This window comes from Artemia franciscana, chromosome 9 (genome assembly GCF_032884065.1).
Source record: "Artemia franciscana chromosome 9, ASM3288406v1, whole genome shotgun sequence".
NCBI classification, from domain to species: domain Eukaryota; kingdom Metazoa; phylum Arthropoda; class Branchiopoda; order Anostraca; family Artemiidae; genus Artemia; species Artemia franciscana.
In genome coordinates, this window is record NC_088871.1 from 44449370 (window position 1) to 44467108 (window position 17739).

At 36.2% G+C, this 17739-nt stretch overlaps 1 protein-coding gene across 1 annotated transcript in view; it reads right to left on the reverse strand.

Moving 5' to 3' along the window:
* LOC136031460 (prolyl endopeptidase-like) overlaps positions 1-17739 on the reverse strand; it is a gene marked incomplete in the record, with an annotated part of 140705 nt that overhangs the window by 81050 nt on the left and 41916 nt on the right. Inside the window, 2 exon segments of the mRNA XM_065711075.1 lie at positions 134-357; positions 9012-9104. Of these exon segments, the coding sequence (XP_065567147.1) occupies positions 134-357; positions 9012-9104 (317 nt within the window).

The window sequence follows — 17739 nt, forward strand, 5'->3', positions numbered from 1 at the left end:
TCAGAGCTATATTTGACTAGTATAACAGAGCTAAGTTATACTAGTATCAAAGGTTTTAGAGCTTAGTATGGGAGAATTATTAGCATTTATAACAGAATACAATTTCTACAAAGTTATTCTGAAAACAACCTACTTTTGATTTTGTAGTCCTGAATTCTTCTCGAAAAAGTACTTGGATCCATGTTTTGTAGGCACTGTGTATTTCGGAAAATTCCACAGTTCAGTGAGCCTACCTTTGACTTTGCCATAGATTGGAGAGGACTTTAGAAAGGGGTCAGTAATTTCCATTTGTGCGGCCACGAACTCCTTGGTTTCGTCTGAGTAAGGGTTTTCTAGCCATCTATATGGATCCTTTACCTGAAATAAGATATATTACGAAATACATTTCATCATAGGTATGCATATACTTCAAGCTTCAGGGTGGGGTTGGAGTTGTGACCATCACAGAAAAAATATATCTTTATTAACTGTTTTTCAATTTTGACGGGGGTGGGGTCTTAAAGACGAATAACAGTGAGAATATTCCCTCCCAGTCCCCTTATACATGTGTGCGGATTATACTATCCTAAAGGGTTCCACTGTAGTAGTCAATTCATGGATTGAATATGCGTTAATAGCAGCCATTAGTGCCGGTATTTTTTACACCAAGTCGGTGAGGAAGGCTTAAAGATAAAGCTATTTCTAAAAGAAAACAAACCCGAACTACGACTGTTTCGGGGTTTTGAATTTCAACTGTATTTTCGTCTCCCTGGATGACTTACTGGCACTGGTGCTTAAGATAATGCACACTCTATTTAGTCTAATTCGGCACCAAGAATACACTCAACCACATACAGGCAGTGTTTTCGGTCAAGTGCTTGGGGGCAGATGATTTCCAACCATGGTTTGTCCCATTTGCAATCTTACTTCCAGAACCCACCAGCAAGCTCGGGGTCTTTCTTCATTGTGGCATGCCAGGATTTAGTTCGACCTCCTTTTTTTTCTTTCACAGGGAAGGGGGCTTATATTTGAGGGACTGGTGGATAAGATACTCGCTAGGACGTTGTATAACCTGCCCAAACCCAATGAACCTTCTGCTCTTGATGATAAGAAATATTGAATACTTTCGAATACACATTTCCATAGGGTGCTCGTTAATATTCTACAGATAATTAATCGGTCAATTTTTCTTTGGCACTTCCGGTCAGGCATGTCGAGTGAGCGTTCTTCTTCCTTTGCAGACAAATTTCGCACCCATGCAGCAAAACTGAGCAAACACCCACCACTTAGACTCAAAATTTAGTCTTCAGACCGATCTCTCTTCTAAAACCATAATGGTTTTCGTAGTTTGCCTAGAGTGTTCCATGATTTACTTATTTTATGTTCAATTCTGTTCGAGGACTTGCCCCTTATATCAATCAGCCAGTACTTGTACAAGCTGCTGTTCAATGCAGGTGACTGACAAATTCCTACCCGTCGAAAAGTACTTGGTTCTTGAAAGCACTGACCATCAGGGTTGTCAGGCTAGCCCTGCTTGCTGCTCTCTACAGATGCCAATGGCTTGGCCGGTTGACTCAGCAAGGAGAGCACAATCATCTGGTTATTCGATTACCCCAATTTCTCCGTTATGGAGCTTTTGAAGGTTCAATCAATTGATGTAGTTGAAGAGGATTCGTGAAGCCTGGCAGCCTTGCTGCACACCATAGGCGACATAGACAGCTCTATGTTGCTTCGAGTGTTTTCTTAATAGCCCTTCACAAGGCTCGCCACCTTCAGTGGGACTATGAAAATGTCGGTAACTACATACAAATTATTGTTTGTGTTCTAATTCACGCCAATTACAATGTGCCCAGAGAATTTACTCATTCGAGTTGATTATGTTGAATCAGTTAAGTATAATAATAATAATTAATAATTTATTTGTTACCCGCTTGTTTTGACAAATTAAGCGGAGTAACAACATTAAGGAAAGAAAAACGAAATAACACAAACAATACAATTAATACAGTCTAATCAAAGGGTGGTAAGGGCCCAAGCGTTGACAGGCCTCAGCACCTAATCTAGCATAGAGTTTTTTATAAACGAAAATAATATCAGTGGCACAAAACTTTCTGATAATCTTCTGATTTCTATAAGAACGCGACAGATACAATAAATATTTACAATAACGAAAATACATAACTCTTATGCCCTGCAAATCTTGATTATTAAACAACGGGCGCAAACCGGAAAGAAACAATATAGAATGATCGCAATATGTAGAATAAAGTCTGGATAAAGCCTTTCGTGAAAATCTGCCTCGGTTCGGGACAATTTTCGCGTACCCTTTTTTAAGTTTACTTTTAATATCATTTAGCCCACAGGATCGAAAAGCCGATAAAGATGAACAAATACTAATACCAAGCCACCGAATCGAAGAAACGAGCTTAACTGAAAAATAACCACAATCAAGATCACTACTTTGATGCTTAGCATTAAAAACTAAATATTCACATTTTTCAGTATTAAGTTTGAGGCCGATTTCCTCAAAAGAATTAGAAACAAGCTGGGTCGACTTAATTAGGCTAGATTTAGTGCGCCTGATCAAAAGTAAATCATCTGCATATGCAATGTACGAAAGATTAGTTAGGCCTAAAAAACATGATGGATTAATGCATGGCAAAACAGAATAAAGACAAGCATTAAAAAGATAAGGGGATAAGACTCCTCCTTGCCTAAGACCAGAACGGATGGGGATATTACCAACGTAGGTGTCACCTGACTTGAGTCGAACATATGAATTATCATACCAAAAACGAAGAGTTGATATAATAGACACATTTGCACCAAGTTGGATTAAAGAATACCAAAGTTGGCTATGACAAATTGAATCAAAAGCTTTTGAAACATCGAGTGCACAAAAATGAACCTCAAAACCATTTTTATGCGCTTCAAGTAATAGCGAAACTATAGCACGATGAGCATGTTGGCATCCTATATACGGCTTAAAGCCAAACTGATTAGAGATATAATCTACATTAGACAGGAGATCAGGGAGCAAAACATATTCAAATACTTTACTTAAAGTACAAGCAACCGTATAGGCCTATACGAAGCGCAACTAGTTGGGTCCTTACCACGTTTCAAAATTGACGTAATGTTACCAACTAAAAAAGAATCAGGGACTAAAGAAGAGCATAAACACATCTGAAAAAGTAACTGCAAGTGATAAACTAATTCCTCCGAATCGGTGTTGAGGTGAAAAGCACTGATTCCGTCTATATCATAAGATTTCAATTTAAGTCTCTCTACACTTCTTTTGACACGGTCAACACTAACGGGAGGTACATGACCTTGAATGATTTTGTTAGGCAACAGATTAGAACAGAGCTTGGCAAAACGAAAATGAACCGCATATATCACTGTATCGAAAATGTTACTATAATGATTGATCCATGATACATTAGGGATTCGGTCAGCCGTAGGCGATCTATCAAACTTCGCGACATTAATCACTTTTTTCCACTGGCTAGGAGACTTAGGAGATTCAGCACCATTGTACCTAATTTTTCGAAGATAGCGTTTAAAATCAAGCTTTGTTCTTTGTTTAATATCGAAAACATTACCCCTTAAGGGGCGGCCACAAGCTATCCAAATTTTTAGCCACAACTTTATTGTTTTGAGCTCTGGGTCATTCTTCCAAATTGAACTTCTTGTTTTTGCTCTAAAGCGACACAGGGGAACAGCTACTTCTTCAGACCTCTTTAAGCACGATACAATGTGGCTATAATAAATATTAAGCTGATTTCTGGCTTGTGGGGACCCAACGCTTGTACACAACAGATTAAAAGGGACTTTAATCGTTGATAGAAGGCTAACAAGCGTAGAAAAATAAAGAGGCCAGTCAGCTTTGTTCTATTCTCTTTTAGAAATCCATTTTCTAGAATTGGGACGAAGGTTCTTCTCCACAGTAGCATTAAGGGTAACAGTGAGGGATAGGGGGAGATGGTCGTAATCACGCTCATCCTGATCAACATGGACTTCGCCACAGATGAGACCAGAAGAAACGATACAATGGTCAATGTCTGAAAGTGAGCTACTATTATGGATATAGGAATGGGAGGCATCTTTCTTCAAAATTTTGTAACTATTCGGTAAGGAATCTAACAGAAGTTCAGTCCGCACTGATGAAGAGTTAATGTTACAGTTCAGATCACCGATTAATAACCAATCCAGTCCATTACTCTCAATGCCATTCAAAAGACTTTTTATTAATGCGCAAAATTTTGTAAATTTAGTTAAACTTCGGAGGGATTTCTGGTCGCAGGGGAGATAAACATTAATGAGGACAAGGTTGGCAAGACGAATAGCAATATAACAATCACTCTCGTGATAGCATAAAGGGGGTGGTGAAAACAGCGTCTTTTTTATTAGACATGCTAGGCCACCTGATGGTCTGCCAGAGGTTTTGCGTGCACTTTTAGAAAAAACTGAATGTTCGTTACTTCTCTGTAGGGAGTTTAAGCTCACTAAAGGTAGGAGATGCTCCTGAAGGAATAAAACATCAAAATTTTCTAATTTCTGATCTAAAGAAACGTCTTTATCCTTAGTACCGTTAATATTGAACGAACATATAGTGAAATTAGTCTTAGCACTCATTTTCTAGTATAGGACGATCGTTTCGACAGAAGTTCATGAAGAATTCGGCATTTCATTGAAAATGACACATGATTGCCTTGACAGTTCGCACATTTTGGTGTAGCCTGGCACGGAGAATCAGGCGAGGATTCATGTTGCCCTGCGCAACGGGAGCAGCATTTTTCTTTATCACAATTTGATTTGAAGTGATTTGGTGATTGGCAATTATAACAGCATTTGGGTGGGCGTTGATATTCGTAAACTCGATATATCTCATACCCAATCTTTATACCAAGTCGAAGTGCATTAGCGAGCGCAACAGCGTTTTCAAAAAACACTCTAACAGCCAAAGAATTGCCTATTCGCTTCGCATGAGTAATATTATTGCAATCAATTAACATTTCCTCATCAAAATTGGTCGGTATACCTTTAATGATTCCAATATATTTCGTTTCTTTTACTTTGACGTCACAATCTCTCATTACAGTTGGAACGGCATTGCAAAAGTTCCTTGCAGCAATCTTGTCAATTCGTACCACTAGCTTATCGCCAGAGGGCTTAATGCTGTGAATACATTCATGACCTGGAATAGAGTCTATTATTTCGCGACGCTTGGCAGGATTATCTAATTCTGATGGGACTTTAGAAATAACAACGGTCGTCAGATCGGGATTCAATGACTGAGCGCCAGGGCTGCTAAGAGGGGGGAATTTAAGATCATACGACGAAATCTTCTCACGGATTTGCTTAGGTTCCGAATCAATGCTTACAAGCTTGGAATAATGTTCCTTAAATCTTGTAAGAAAAAGTAAAAGACGCAATCTATATATATAAAAATAAGTTGTCTGTCTGTGGATGTGTGGATGGATGTGTGGATGGATGTGTCAGGTGACGTCACCTGAAAAAACTGGATTAGGTGACGTCAAAACTGAAAAAACTAAAAAAAGGCAAAAACTACAAAAAAAACTAAAAACTAATAAAAAAAATAAAAAAGCTAAAAAACTAAAAAAACTATAAAGGTAAAAACCAATAAAAAACTAAAAAAAAAACTGAAAAAACTAAAAAAAGGCAAAAACTACAAAAAAAAACTAAAAACTAATAAAAAAAGTAAAAAAGCTAAAAAACTAAAAAAACTAAAAAAACTAAAAAAAGGTAAAAAACTAAAAAAAATAAAAAATAAAAAAAAACTAAAAAAAAGGAAAAAACTGAAAAATAAGCTAAAATAAAGGTAAAAACCAATAAAAAACTAAAAAAAAAAAGGAAAAAACTAATAAATGACGACACTCAAAGAGAAAGCGACCAGGACAAAAAACTAAAAAAAAAGGCAAAAACTACAAAAAAACTAAAAACTAATAAAAAAAATAAAAAAGCTAAAAAACTAAAAAAACTAAAAAAAGGTAAAAAACTAAAAAAACTAAAAACTAAAAAAAAACTAAAAAAGGTAAAAACTAAAAGAACTAAAAAAGAAAAAAATAAATGACGACACTCAAAGAGAAAGCGACCAGGACAAAAGGAATGTTCGATTAGCAATCAACAAAGCACCGGGACACAGGGAGTATAAATGACGACCAGGACACAAGTAAAAAAAAAAATTAACAAAACTAAAAAGAAGGTAAAAACTACAAAAAAACTAAAAAGAAAAAAAAACTAAAAACTAATAAAAAAACTAAAAAATCTAAAAATCTAAATAAACTAAAAAAGAAAAAAAAAGGAAAAAAATAAAGGAGAAAAACAAAACTAAAAAACGAATGTATATACAGACCGGTACACCGGGATACAAATGACGACCGGGACACAGGGAATATAAATAACGACCGGGACACAGGGACACAACTACAACGGGGACACCGGGGGAAACAGGGGGATATAAATGACGACCGGGACAAAAAAACTAAAAAGAAATAAAAACTAAAAACTAATAAAAAAAACTAAAAAATCTAAAAATCTAAATAAGCTAAAAAAGAAAAAAAAAGGAAAAAAATAAAGGAGAAAAACAAAACTAAAAAACGAATGTATATACAGACCGGGACACCGGGATACAAATGATGACCGGGACCCGGGACACAGGGAATATAAATGACGACCGGGACACAGGGACACAACTACAACGGGGACACCGGGGGAAACAGGGGGATAACCTGACAATCTATTTATATGCAAAGACAATGGGACAGCAAAGAATGTTGTATATTCGCAAGTTTTACGTAGTTAAAACCATATATATATATATATATATCTATATTCACAGGTGGGACATAGGGACACAACTACAATGGCGCGTAACTATTATGGCGCGTAACGACTTACGCGCGCGGGGGGGCTTGGGGGGGCGCGAAGCGCCCCCACCAACTAGGTGTTGGGGTGGCGCGAAGCGCCACCCCAACAGCTAGTAAGGAATATTAACAAAACGTTTTAAAGCTTCATAGATAAGAGGAGGGGTTTGTGTAAGAATTATTTGAATGATTGATTGTATGAGAATAAGAACAAAGTAAAAATAGTGGCAAAGGTTTGAATGTGTGAATAAAGGAGGTGTGAAGTTGAGGAAAATGATAACACTGTGGAGGATCTGAAAGATGTAGCGAGGCGGCATATTAGTAAAATATTGTGTTGGCATATTAAGAAACTGAGATGACGTACTCTGTTAAACATGAGGCGGAGTCCTACTTAAATATAGGAACAATACCTAAATACGGAATGACATAGGAAAGACTGGAAAAGTATGAAGAGAGATTTATTTTGGAAAGCAGATCTGGAGAGAGTAGTAGAATAATTAAAATAGAACCCTTTAGGCACTGATAGTGGGGTAAATGAGTTTTCAAAATATGGCCGTTTTGGAGTTAGAAAGAAACCCCTGAAAATTATGAATATGATTTTTGATAAAGGAGAAGTACCTAGCGATTACAAAATTTTTTTTAATTAAATTAATTTACTAGATAGGTGATAAGAGTGAGTGCGGAAATTATAAAGGCATTGGCTTGGTATCCATAGGAAGCACACTACTTAGTATGATGACAATTTTAAGATTCAGAGGTGCTATAAAGTTTTAAGAGAAGAACAGTGAGGTTTAAGGGAGGGGAGAGGATATTTTATCCCTTCAGTCCTCAGTTTTCTATATTGTGAACAGGCGTTCGATTCAGTTGATAAAAGAGCTTTAATGAAGGTCCTATTCATGATTGGTAGAAAGTACACCAGATAAATGCACTAAAGTGAAAAGTGCTATGTACAAGAGAAATAGGTAGAAATTGAGATTAGTAACTGGTTTGGTATTATATAGGGATTTAAACAGGATTATACTACCCCCATTTATATGGATCATTTTGATAGATTTTATTTTTTTTTAAAGCAGCAGAGGCTAAGAGAGAGCCAGGTATAAAATGGGAAGGCAAAACGTTTCTAGTCATAGACTATGTGGATGATTTGAGGCTCATACCATTAAATGAATAATTTTTGGAGATTTTGAGAGTCTAAGGAACATGAGTAATACTTGTAAACAAGTATTGAGAATACTAAGTCATTTAAACTTGGAATGAGTGAAAGTGAAAAATTGAAATGGAGAACGAGAAGACGGATCAAATGAATGGCTTCACTTGCTTGGATAACAATGTTTTAGTGAGGATAGTGGATGCAGTGAAGATCTAAGAAGTAGAATAGCAAAGGTGTAGGGTGTTTTTCCTTCACAGTTGAAAATTCTTTCAAAGAATATGAAGAATTGAAGATCAGTCTGTGAACCAGGATCAGAATATTGGAAGCTAATAGGTCCTGAAACGCGTATGCTCCAGAAGACAAAGGACACTTTGTTAGATGATTTCCAGAGAAACTGTCTAAAGATAGCTTTGGTTATCCGTTTTACTGACCATATATAAAAAAAAATTACACAAAGACGAGGTTCCATCCCACTTTCTAGGGCAATAAGAGAGAAAGGTTGAGATGGCTAGGACAGATGAAGGATGATAGACTGCCAAGGATCGTTCTTTTAGCCACCTATCTAGGGCCAAAACAAAAGCAGCTCATCCCAGAAAGGGGTGGGAGGACAATGTAAGGAAGGGTTGAAGCTTTAAGTAGACTCGTATAGAGGAGGAGCGTGTACAGCTGTGTTGGCCTCAGGAGTTTTAGTGCTGCAGTGACTTGTTAGTAGTGACGACACAAAATCCAACTTTTACAATAGCCCCTATTGATTCTTTTGCTGTTAAGTTTGGCTTTTATTGTCAAAGTGATAAAACAGGGATAAATACAGCTTATAAAATTACTAATTTTATTATACAATAATATAAAAATCTGATTTAAAACTGAACCTACACTGAGCAATGCCATCGTGACTATAACCGCATTTTTTTACATGTGGGAATCATATCTCATACAGTAGAGATATAAGGATTGATTTAATGATAATTCCTGTGAAAAAAAAAAATACTTACCTTCACACCATGAAGAGTTTCTTCAACTGTTTCATCCCTCTTGATCTTAGGATAGTCAATCATTTTCCTACAAGATTTGTAGTTTCTACAAATCTGAAATACAAGTTAAAATTAAGAAACATGCTGCATTTTATTCTTTAACTGATACATAAGACACTAACTATTAGTGTAAGAGAGATATAATAGTAACCACTTCTTCATTGGTTCAACGTCGATTTAGCTGATCAAATTAAATTTGAGCAGAAAAAAAAAGAAACTAGATCGGATTCATCGAGGCCTGGTTTCAATATTGAGTCTTGAATGAGATTAATGTGTCAAATTCATAATCTTCTATGTGCTTGCTAATACTTAATAATACTGTTAAGGCTCATCAAAATGTTAGGCATTTCTCCAAATGCATAGGTTCAAACTTCTCCAACTACAAGTGATAATTACAACACTATCTAAGAGAAAATAATCTTGTTCTTCAATAGAAGCTTAACTATCAAGGTTTTAATACATTATCCAAAATGCTATTATTCTATTTTTTAAGAAACTAACAAATAATAATGTAATTTGTAGTAATAGTTTTCTATAATTTTCAGCGTTTCGCAGGAATATACTATTTGCTTGTTCAAAAAAAATAAATAAATAAAATCATCATCATGTTCTGGATTTTAGATGCATCCACACATATTCACCCCCTCCCGTCATAAGAGGATAGTTAGTGATGCCCTTGTCTACAGCTACAAATATCTAAGACATAAGTTTAATTGTGTTTCTTGGTGGATTCCCCCTCCCCTTTTCTGAAACTCCACCAGTAGGGAATTCTTCAGTTAAAATGACTCAATTACACATCAGAACCAGATGTTAAAGATGTTTGAAAACGTGAGGACTAGGCTTGAAAATATTGCATATGGTTATATGTGGACTTACTGGGTCTTCTGTGACCCTGTAGGTCTTTTTTCATATCAAAGGTCCATTTTTCAACTTTTGTTTGAGGAACAGTTTGCAAGGGCCCTGAGAAGTGGTGTTGCCTGGAATATCGGATGGAAAAAAACGATATACAATGAAAGCGTAAAAACATTCAGATGGTCAGACCAGGATCGACCTAAATCACACAGCTTGTCATGAGATTCACCAATGCCTACGTTGGATGCGCTGTAGAAAATATTTTGACTCATAGCAATGCAGTCATTCGAAGTCACATTATGCAGGGTTCCCGTGGCATTGATAAAATTAATAAAGCTGTCTACAAACTTAATAAACCATTTTCCTCGCATAACTTTGTTGACTTGATTGCTGTCAGAAAAAGTTAACTTTTTCAAAGAAAGTCCGAAAAATGCAGCCAATAGCAGAAAACTTGTGGAAAGTTTTAAATAAACCACACAAAAATTAGTGTCTAGTTATATAATAGCGTAGGCTTTTTCAAATATTTTGCTTGGGTAAAAAAATAAGGGTTGGATAAAGAAATACTTTCATCAAAGCCTTACTTATTAAAAGGAAAAAATGCTAAAAAAAGCCGGTTTTCTCAGCTCCACGTCTGATTATTCCAGTTATTTTCTATGACAAATTACTGTTAAGTCAAAACAGTGAAATTCTTGTGTGAGTAGGACAAACTTATCGTTCACAATTTCTTGAAAAACTTTATTAACTTTATTGACGTCATGGGAGCCCCACATTTCCATTAACTTTAAGGACCCACTTATTAAGTCTCAGTTCTTAGTCCATTAACTTTAAACTTATTCACCACAAATTCAACTTTATCAGAGCACTCCATGATATAAACAGTTAATGCTGTCATCGCATCTTCAGGATCTTATATGCTCTTTATATTGCAAATTTGGATTTGAATTCCAGTACATCAGTTGCTGCCTTTAGTGTATTAAACATATTGCCCATAAGGACATATATTCCTACCTCTTGATGTCTTACATGTGCTAAATTTTCATTGTAAGTTATAACTAAATTGTTCAATAATGTATGCATATCTCTAGTTAGTTTCTTCAAGAAAAATGTACCACCTGCATTAATCACTGCCTCTTTAATGAAATTGAACACTGGTTAATAAGTATTATTATATTCATCAACTACGAAACAAGCAACAAGGTCAGTTCATTAGAATGCCAAATATTTTCCAGAGATTACCATCAATGCTATATCAAGTGTTATTGTGGCTGAATTTACTTCTTGGCTCATTATTGGATAAAGTTGCTAAATTCTTTTGAGGTTATTTTCATATTGATTTCTACCCTCTAAAGATAGCTTTTTAGTTAAGCAGTACTTGAGAGACATTCTCCAATTACTGGTGTAGGTCTTTCTCTCTGTGTACTTTCACCAGCGGCATCTTTTCTTAAAAGTAGACTAACACACCATCTATATTACCGATATTTAAAGAACCATCTATGGTTTCATGTCATTAAGGTGCATCGGTATTCTTTGGGAACAAGCAGAAGAGGAGAAATCCCCCCCCAAGCGCCTCTTGAACCAGTCAGTATTCAGTTACCTGTAATAGGGGGTCCTGACACTTCCCTTTTTACTGCTTTTTGCCATTTAGTATTTTTCAGCGCTCTGTTCTGGATATGAACTTTGGGCTTATGAAGTTGAAAAAGAAAAGCTTATAGCTCAAATAGAATTGGAACCAAATTCCAGAAAAGATGATCCACCATATTTAAAGAAAAACTGTCTTCTGAACATACTAGAAGTTTGATACAAACAATACTATTCTTATTACACTGATGGTTTAAAAATGGACCAAAAACTTGGTTTTGCTTTGTGTAGTCTAAATTCAGGAGAAGTTACACAGGAAAGGCTGGAGGTAAAAGGTAAAGGTAAAGGATACGGCATTAGACTTTACAGTCCGTACCGGCGGTGCTGATCTCCGTTTCTTGGCCCTTCAGCCAGGAAGTGCAATGGGGGGTTGGGGGTCAGCCATCCTGTGCTTTCGCACACCCTTCCTGTTTACCTTCCCCAGATTTCTTCAGGTACCCATTTAGAGCTGGGTCGACTCTGGCTAAGCTTACAGAGTCATGCCACTGACTCCTGTCCCAAACTGAAGAATTGGGTACATTGGGATTCGAACCCGCGTCCTCTCAGACGAAGGAGGTCCTCTCAGACATAACTAGTGCTGACTAGCAGTCACCATCAAGGAGAGAAAGCATTTATTTTAACAGACAGTAAAGTAGTTGTTGTTCATATTAAGAATAAAAAATAAAAAAAACAATAAGAACCCTAACCAGAATAGAACCTTCCAATTAAAAATGAAAAAAACATAAATAGAGCAATTATATAAAAAGATGGAGGAAAACCAAAATATAAGAAATTCAAACAACAGACATGTTCAACATTGTCTTGGCAAAGAGCCTGGGAAAGGATTCATTTCTTAAGAAGAGATGCAAATAGTTTGATCTTCACCCTAAGAATAGGCACATGTAAGGATAAAAAACCATTATGGACATCCAGGTTTAAACAATAATTAGATTTTTATTGACTGAAATGAAGTTCCTGGCTTAAATACAACAAATTTTTGATTCAATTTCCAAATGTACTTTTCATAACAACTTACCATCCAATTCTCTTTTCCTAGTTTTTAGAAGTTGCTTACAATTTTTTTTATGGCCTAATGTACAGTTTAATTTCACTTGTGGATTACATAGTTTACCTAGGATTTTTGGCATTTGTGTGCAGCAAAAACTAACGAAAGAGCAATATGTACTAAAAGTATCAGTAGTACATAATTGCTTACAAGAAATTATGAATCTGAGAAAACTAGTGTAATTACTAGTGAAAAACTAGTGTAATATTTTTCTTGCTTGCTTTGTAAAAATTTAAGATTTGATTAATGTGAACAAAAAAGTACTTAAATAGACTGTTGGGCATTAATTCAAATGAGATTCAATCAGAGAAATGGTGAGCAGGTATTATGCAAAAATAGTTATTCTAATTTATCATTCCAGAGATAAACATTTTTTTTTCTTTTTTTATTTAGTTTGGTTTAAAGATTAAAGAAAAATTTTGAGGGATTAATAATACTTTTGGTGATTTGTCATTTGATTCATCAATACCATTAGTGATTTGAGGGACCATGCCTCCCAATTTATCCTTCTATGGCTTCCAATTATTATCATTAAAAATCCATCTGGGAGCAATATTGAATTTGGAAAAAAAGTGCCTTTCAGACTCTGATTTCTGTAATGATTAAACAATACTGACAACCCAGGTTATCAGACAAGCAGATAGTCTGCTACTATCAGCCATTGTTTGACAACAAAGACATTGTTTGAATCCATGCCATTAAACGAATGCACATAAGTTCTCAAATTCTTAGGTAAGATTAGAATTCGGAATTTTGACTAGTAGAGACTGAATCCAACAGCAACAATCTTGGTGCAGTTCTAGAATGATTTGAATCCCACAGAGGATGATGGAGGTGAAAATCACCAAGTACTATTTAGTTTCAAGAAAGATCTATTTGTTTTTAAATGCATCATTATTGAAAGAAGAAAGTTTGTTTATATTAAAGTTAGCAACTGAGAGAGGAGGGTTTTCTATCCCCACCTTTGTAACTAATACTTCCATATCTGCTTAAATATCAAAATCTACAACAGAGCTTAACAAATCATTTCTAACGGGTGTTAAAAGGACTCCATCTTTTTGAGCAGTGGAGTTGAAACCCTTGTCTTTTCTATAACCTATATTGAAAAGTTTTTAGTATGAACTTTTCAACCAAAGGAAAGATGTGATTCTTGGATGCGAAAAAATTCAGGTAACCTGTGATCTAAATTAACTTAAGCTTAACCAAACAATCCCTAGGTAAATCTGTTGTGCTGAGTTGAACTATTCTGATTCTTTGTAGCATTCCATCTTTGAAACTCAACATTGTTTTTGTTTGGTTTTAATTAATTTTTGTTGTGATGGATGTGAGAGTGCACTTGAATTTCTTTTAAGGGCTTTGCAGTTGACAAGGCCCCCCTCATTGCAGCAGAATAGTCTATCTGGAGGAGCAAAACTTCGCTACTCTTTATGCCACATATCATGCAGCAGGAGCCATAAGTCAAGCTTTTGGTCTGATTTTGTAGGCATATTTTGAGATTGTATAATTGCCAGTCAAGGAGTCAATCGACATGGGCACCTAAGATCCGTCCACAATTATTTTATATGATCTAAAATCAAATCCTTAATAAGTTCTAGTTGGAATGGGAGGTGGGTATTAATAATCTCAGATACCTTAGCTGTCAAAATTTCTTCAATTTTATTCTTAATCAAAACCTCGAAGACTCCCTGTTGTATTGAATTATTTGAACTTAGTTTTGGGGTTACTGGACTTGAAGGAAAAGGAAAAATTTAATTAGAGAGACAAGAAGCCAATTCCTCAAAATGAATACAAGATTTGATGACAGCTGAATACTTTTTTTGCAGCCTTAATTGTGATCTTATCTTCTACTGCCTTATGTATAACCTTTGCAACACTCCTAATGATGGGACATTCTTTGTTTTTAACGTGATTTTATTATTATCATTGGATGGGAGTGGACCTGCTATCCCTGGTGAGACTCAGGTCTTTCAAAATATATGCTCCATTAGTGGTTGGAGAGGGCAATGATGGATTAGGCCTGCCCACCCTTACCATAAATCTTGCCAGCTGGCAGACTTTTCCTTCCTTCCCTATGTCCTCCTATTTGACAGAAACATTATGGAATATCTCAAGCTGGTAGCTAATCCTAGCTGAACTTTCTTCTACCAGATGTCTTCTTGTTTCTACAGGCCATCTCACACTTTGGCATAATGTGGATTCAGCACTCTAAAAAGTTTCAATTCCTGTTATGGCTTCTGTTACCATTCTCATCTCAGACCTTTTCAGTCATAGAAAATACTTAGTCAAGGTGGAGTTAAACTTTGGGAGTAATTCCTTTGTTTCCTTACATCCCACCTTCCAATACCAACTTTGATCTGTTCTCTCATTATCCCAACACCTTCCAACAGCCCAGAGAAATGAGAATGAAAAGTTCTGGACCATAGTATCCCAATGATGTCCCACCCTTGCCTGCTTCATCTACTATTTCATTAAACTATACTCCAACTTCAGCATGATGGTTGCCAAGACAATTAGGGCACTTAAAAAGTGCTCTAAGCTATTTTCACTATTAATTGCACAAGTTGATGTTATATGGCTGTTGGTAAATCCTGAGCATCTTGCTTTGATAGCGTTACTTTGGTTGTGTGAGCTTTGCCGTAAGCTTTGGTTGTTCACCAGCAAGTGGTGAACAATTGGAACCAACTAAGCCAAGAGACAATCCCTACAACCTTGCCTGAGGAATTCAAAATGAGGCTTGACAAGGAATGGGAGGCCAAACCATTGAGATTCCAGTGGGAAGACACCTCCCAGCCCTCACTACTATAACACTCTTGAAACACAATAGTGAGGCAGCTTGGAGGGTGATGCAACTTGTCATACCCGCTCATCTTGCAAACTCAATCTGAAGTTGCTGTTGTGTGGTGGCCAACTCTAAATTGCTGGAGAATGGTTCTTGAACCACCTACCATGTGATCACTGTTACCTAGTGGGCTTAGACTGCATCCCTCCAGCACTCTCTAGTCCCATTGGTTTGTTGCTTGACCTAAACACAGCAACCAGATCTACTGCCATCATCAACTATGGAGCATCATAGTTCTTGTACCTAATTCACTCTGAAGTGCAATTTAAAGTAATAGGGTCCCAATGGTTTGCTGAGCAACCAGATCTATTGCCATCACCAACTATGGAGCATCACAATTCTTGCAACTAATTCACTCTGAAGTGCAAATTAAGGTAATAGGGTTAGATAGTTATGATTGGCCAATGGTTAGAACTAGACCAGTTGGGATTAACTGACTACAGCCTTGGAAAACATCTGGTTTTTAAACATTTGAATTTAAACAAAAGTTGGCTCAACACTCTAGCCCAGGATAAAAAACCAGTATGCAATTGAGCAAAACAATGTATTAATCAAATACTTACATATTGTTACCAAATAGGAATTGAGAAGAACTGAATATGCCAATGAACGGCTAAAAATCTAAGCTATGCATCAATACAGTTATTATAAAATTACTTAAGATCAAACACTTCAAATTATATTGACTTACCTTGAAGAACCTCTTTTTGGAAATGTCAATTACTCTATTTTGATGTATATATCCTTTCAGTTTTATTCAAATATTAACAGAAAGCTGATTGTCTTCTGGTTCTAAAAATGTAACTTTTATTACCTTACCTTAAATTGCATCTTCTAGCAACTAACGTTGAAGAACCTGTAGATGTCACCAGGTAACATAGAATCACTATAACAATTCATAATCATATCTATTTACATATATACAGGGCAATTTGGTTTAATCATTGGTTGATTACTAAATGTATTGCTTGCCTGGCGCATTTAAGGGTTATTACACCCTGCTGGATGATACTGGTTCACCCCACTGCATCTTCCATGTTTTTCTGGTCTAATCTCAGTCAACACTGATCTTGAAGCTGTCAACTGACCTGGCAGACACAGTAGATTTGCCAAGTGAGTTCCACAGTGGAACAATATGATTGGTTAAGAAATTCAGCTTCTCATGCTTTCTGCAAAATTTTAGACACAGTTTTTTTTGGGATTTCCTCATGTTTTGGTGATTTGCTTTGATTGAAAATGGGCTTAATAGTATTACTGGTCATCATCTTAAATGCATCATCTTAAATACATATATACAGGGCAATTTGGTTTAATCATTGGTTGATTACTAGATGTATTGCTTGCCTGGCGCATTTAAGGGTTATTACACCCCGCTGGATGATACTGGTTCACCTCACTGCATCTTCCATGTTTTTCTGGTCTAATCTCAGTCAACACTGATCTTGAAGCTGTCAACTGACCTGGCAGACACAGTAGATTTGCCAAGTGAGTTCCACAGTGGAACAATATGATTGGTTAAGAAATTCAGCTTCTCATGCTTTCTGCAAAATTTTAGACACAGTTTTTTGGGATTTCCTCATGTTTTGGTGTATTCGCTTTGATTGAAAATGGGCTTAATAGTATTACTGGTCATCATCTTAAATGCTAGGATGACATCTCCTCTATTTCTACAGTACATTAGGGTAGGAAGGTCAAGCTTTTTTAGTCTATTCTTGTAGGAGATTTGTTTTTTGGAAAAAGGGAGCTTTGTTGCTCTATACTTCACCTTCTCAAGTATCCCCATGTCACACTTAAAGTGCAGGTTGGCAACCAACATGCCAAACTCATTATGGGGACAAACAAGGGCTGTGTATAGCTTCTTGATTACTCTTGGTTGGCAGCTTGTCACTGGATGCTTGATCAAACCAAGGACCTTGTTTGCCTTATCTACTTGGTTCGGACAGTGACTATGAGATTTAGTTTTATTGACAATGATTACAAGATCACACTCTTCCTTGGTACTCTGAATGGGCATATTGGCATCTGCAGAGTCAACAATGTAAAAATTAGGGTAAGGGTTGTTTGGACCAAGACTTTGCATTTGCATGGGTTGAACCCAAGCATCCAGATTGTTGCCTACAGACAAAGGTTGTTGAGATCTTCTTACAAAGAAGAGTGATTTTCTGTTGATGCTACTGGACCAAAAAGTTTAGAATCACCTGAATATAGTTCAAAGCAATTCTTTACCACCTAATGAGCATCATTTATGTAGAGGTTGAACAGAGTTTAAGTTCGACATAATTGCCTGATATTTATTTTATAAGTCACAAGTGTTA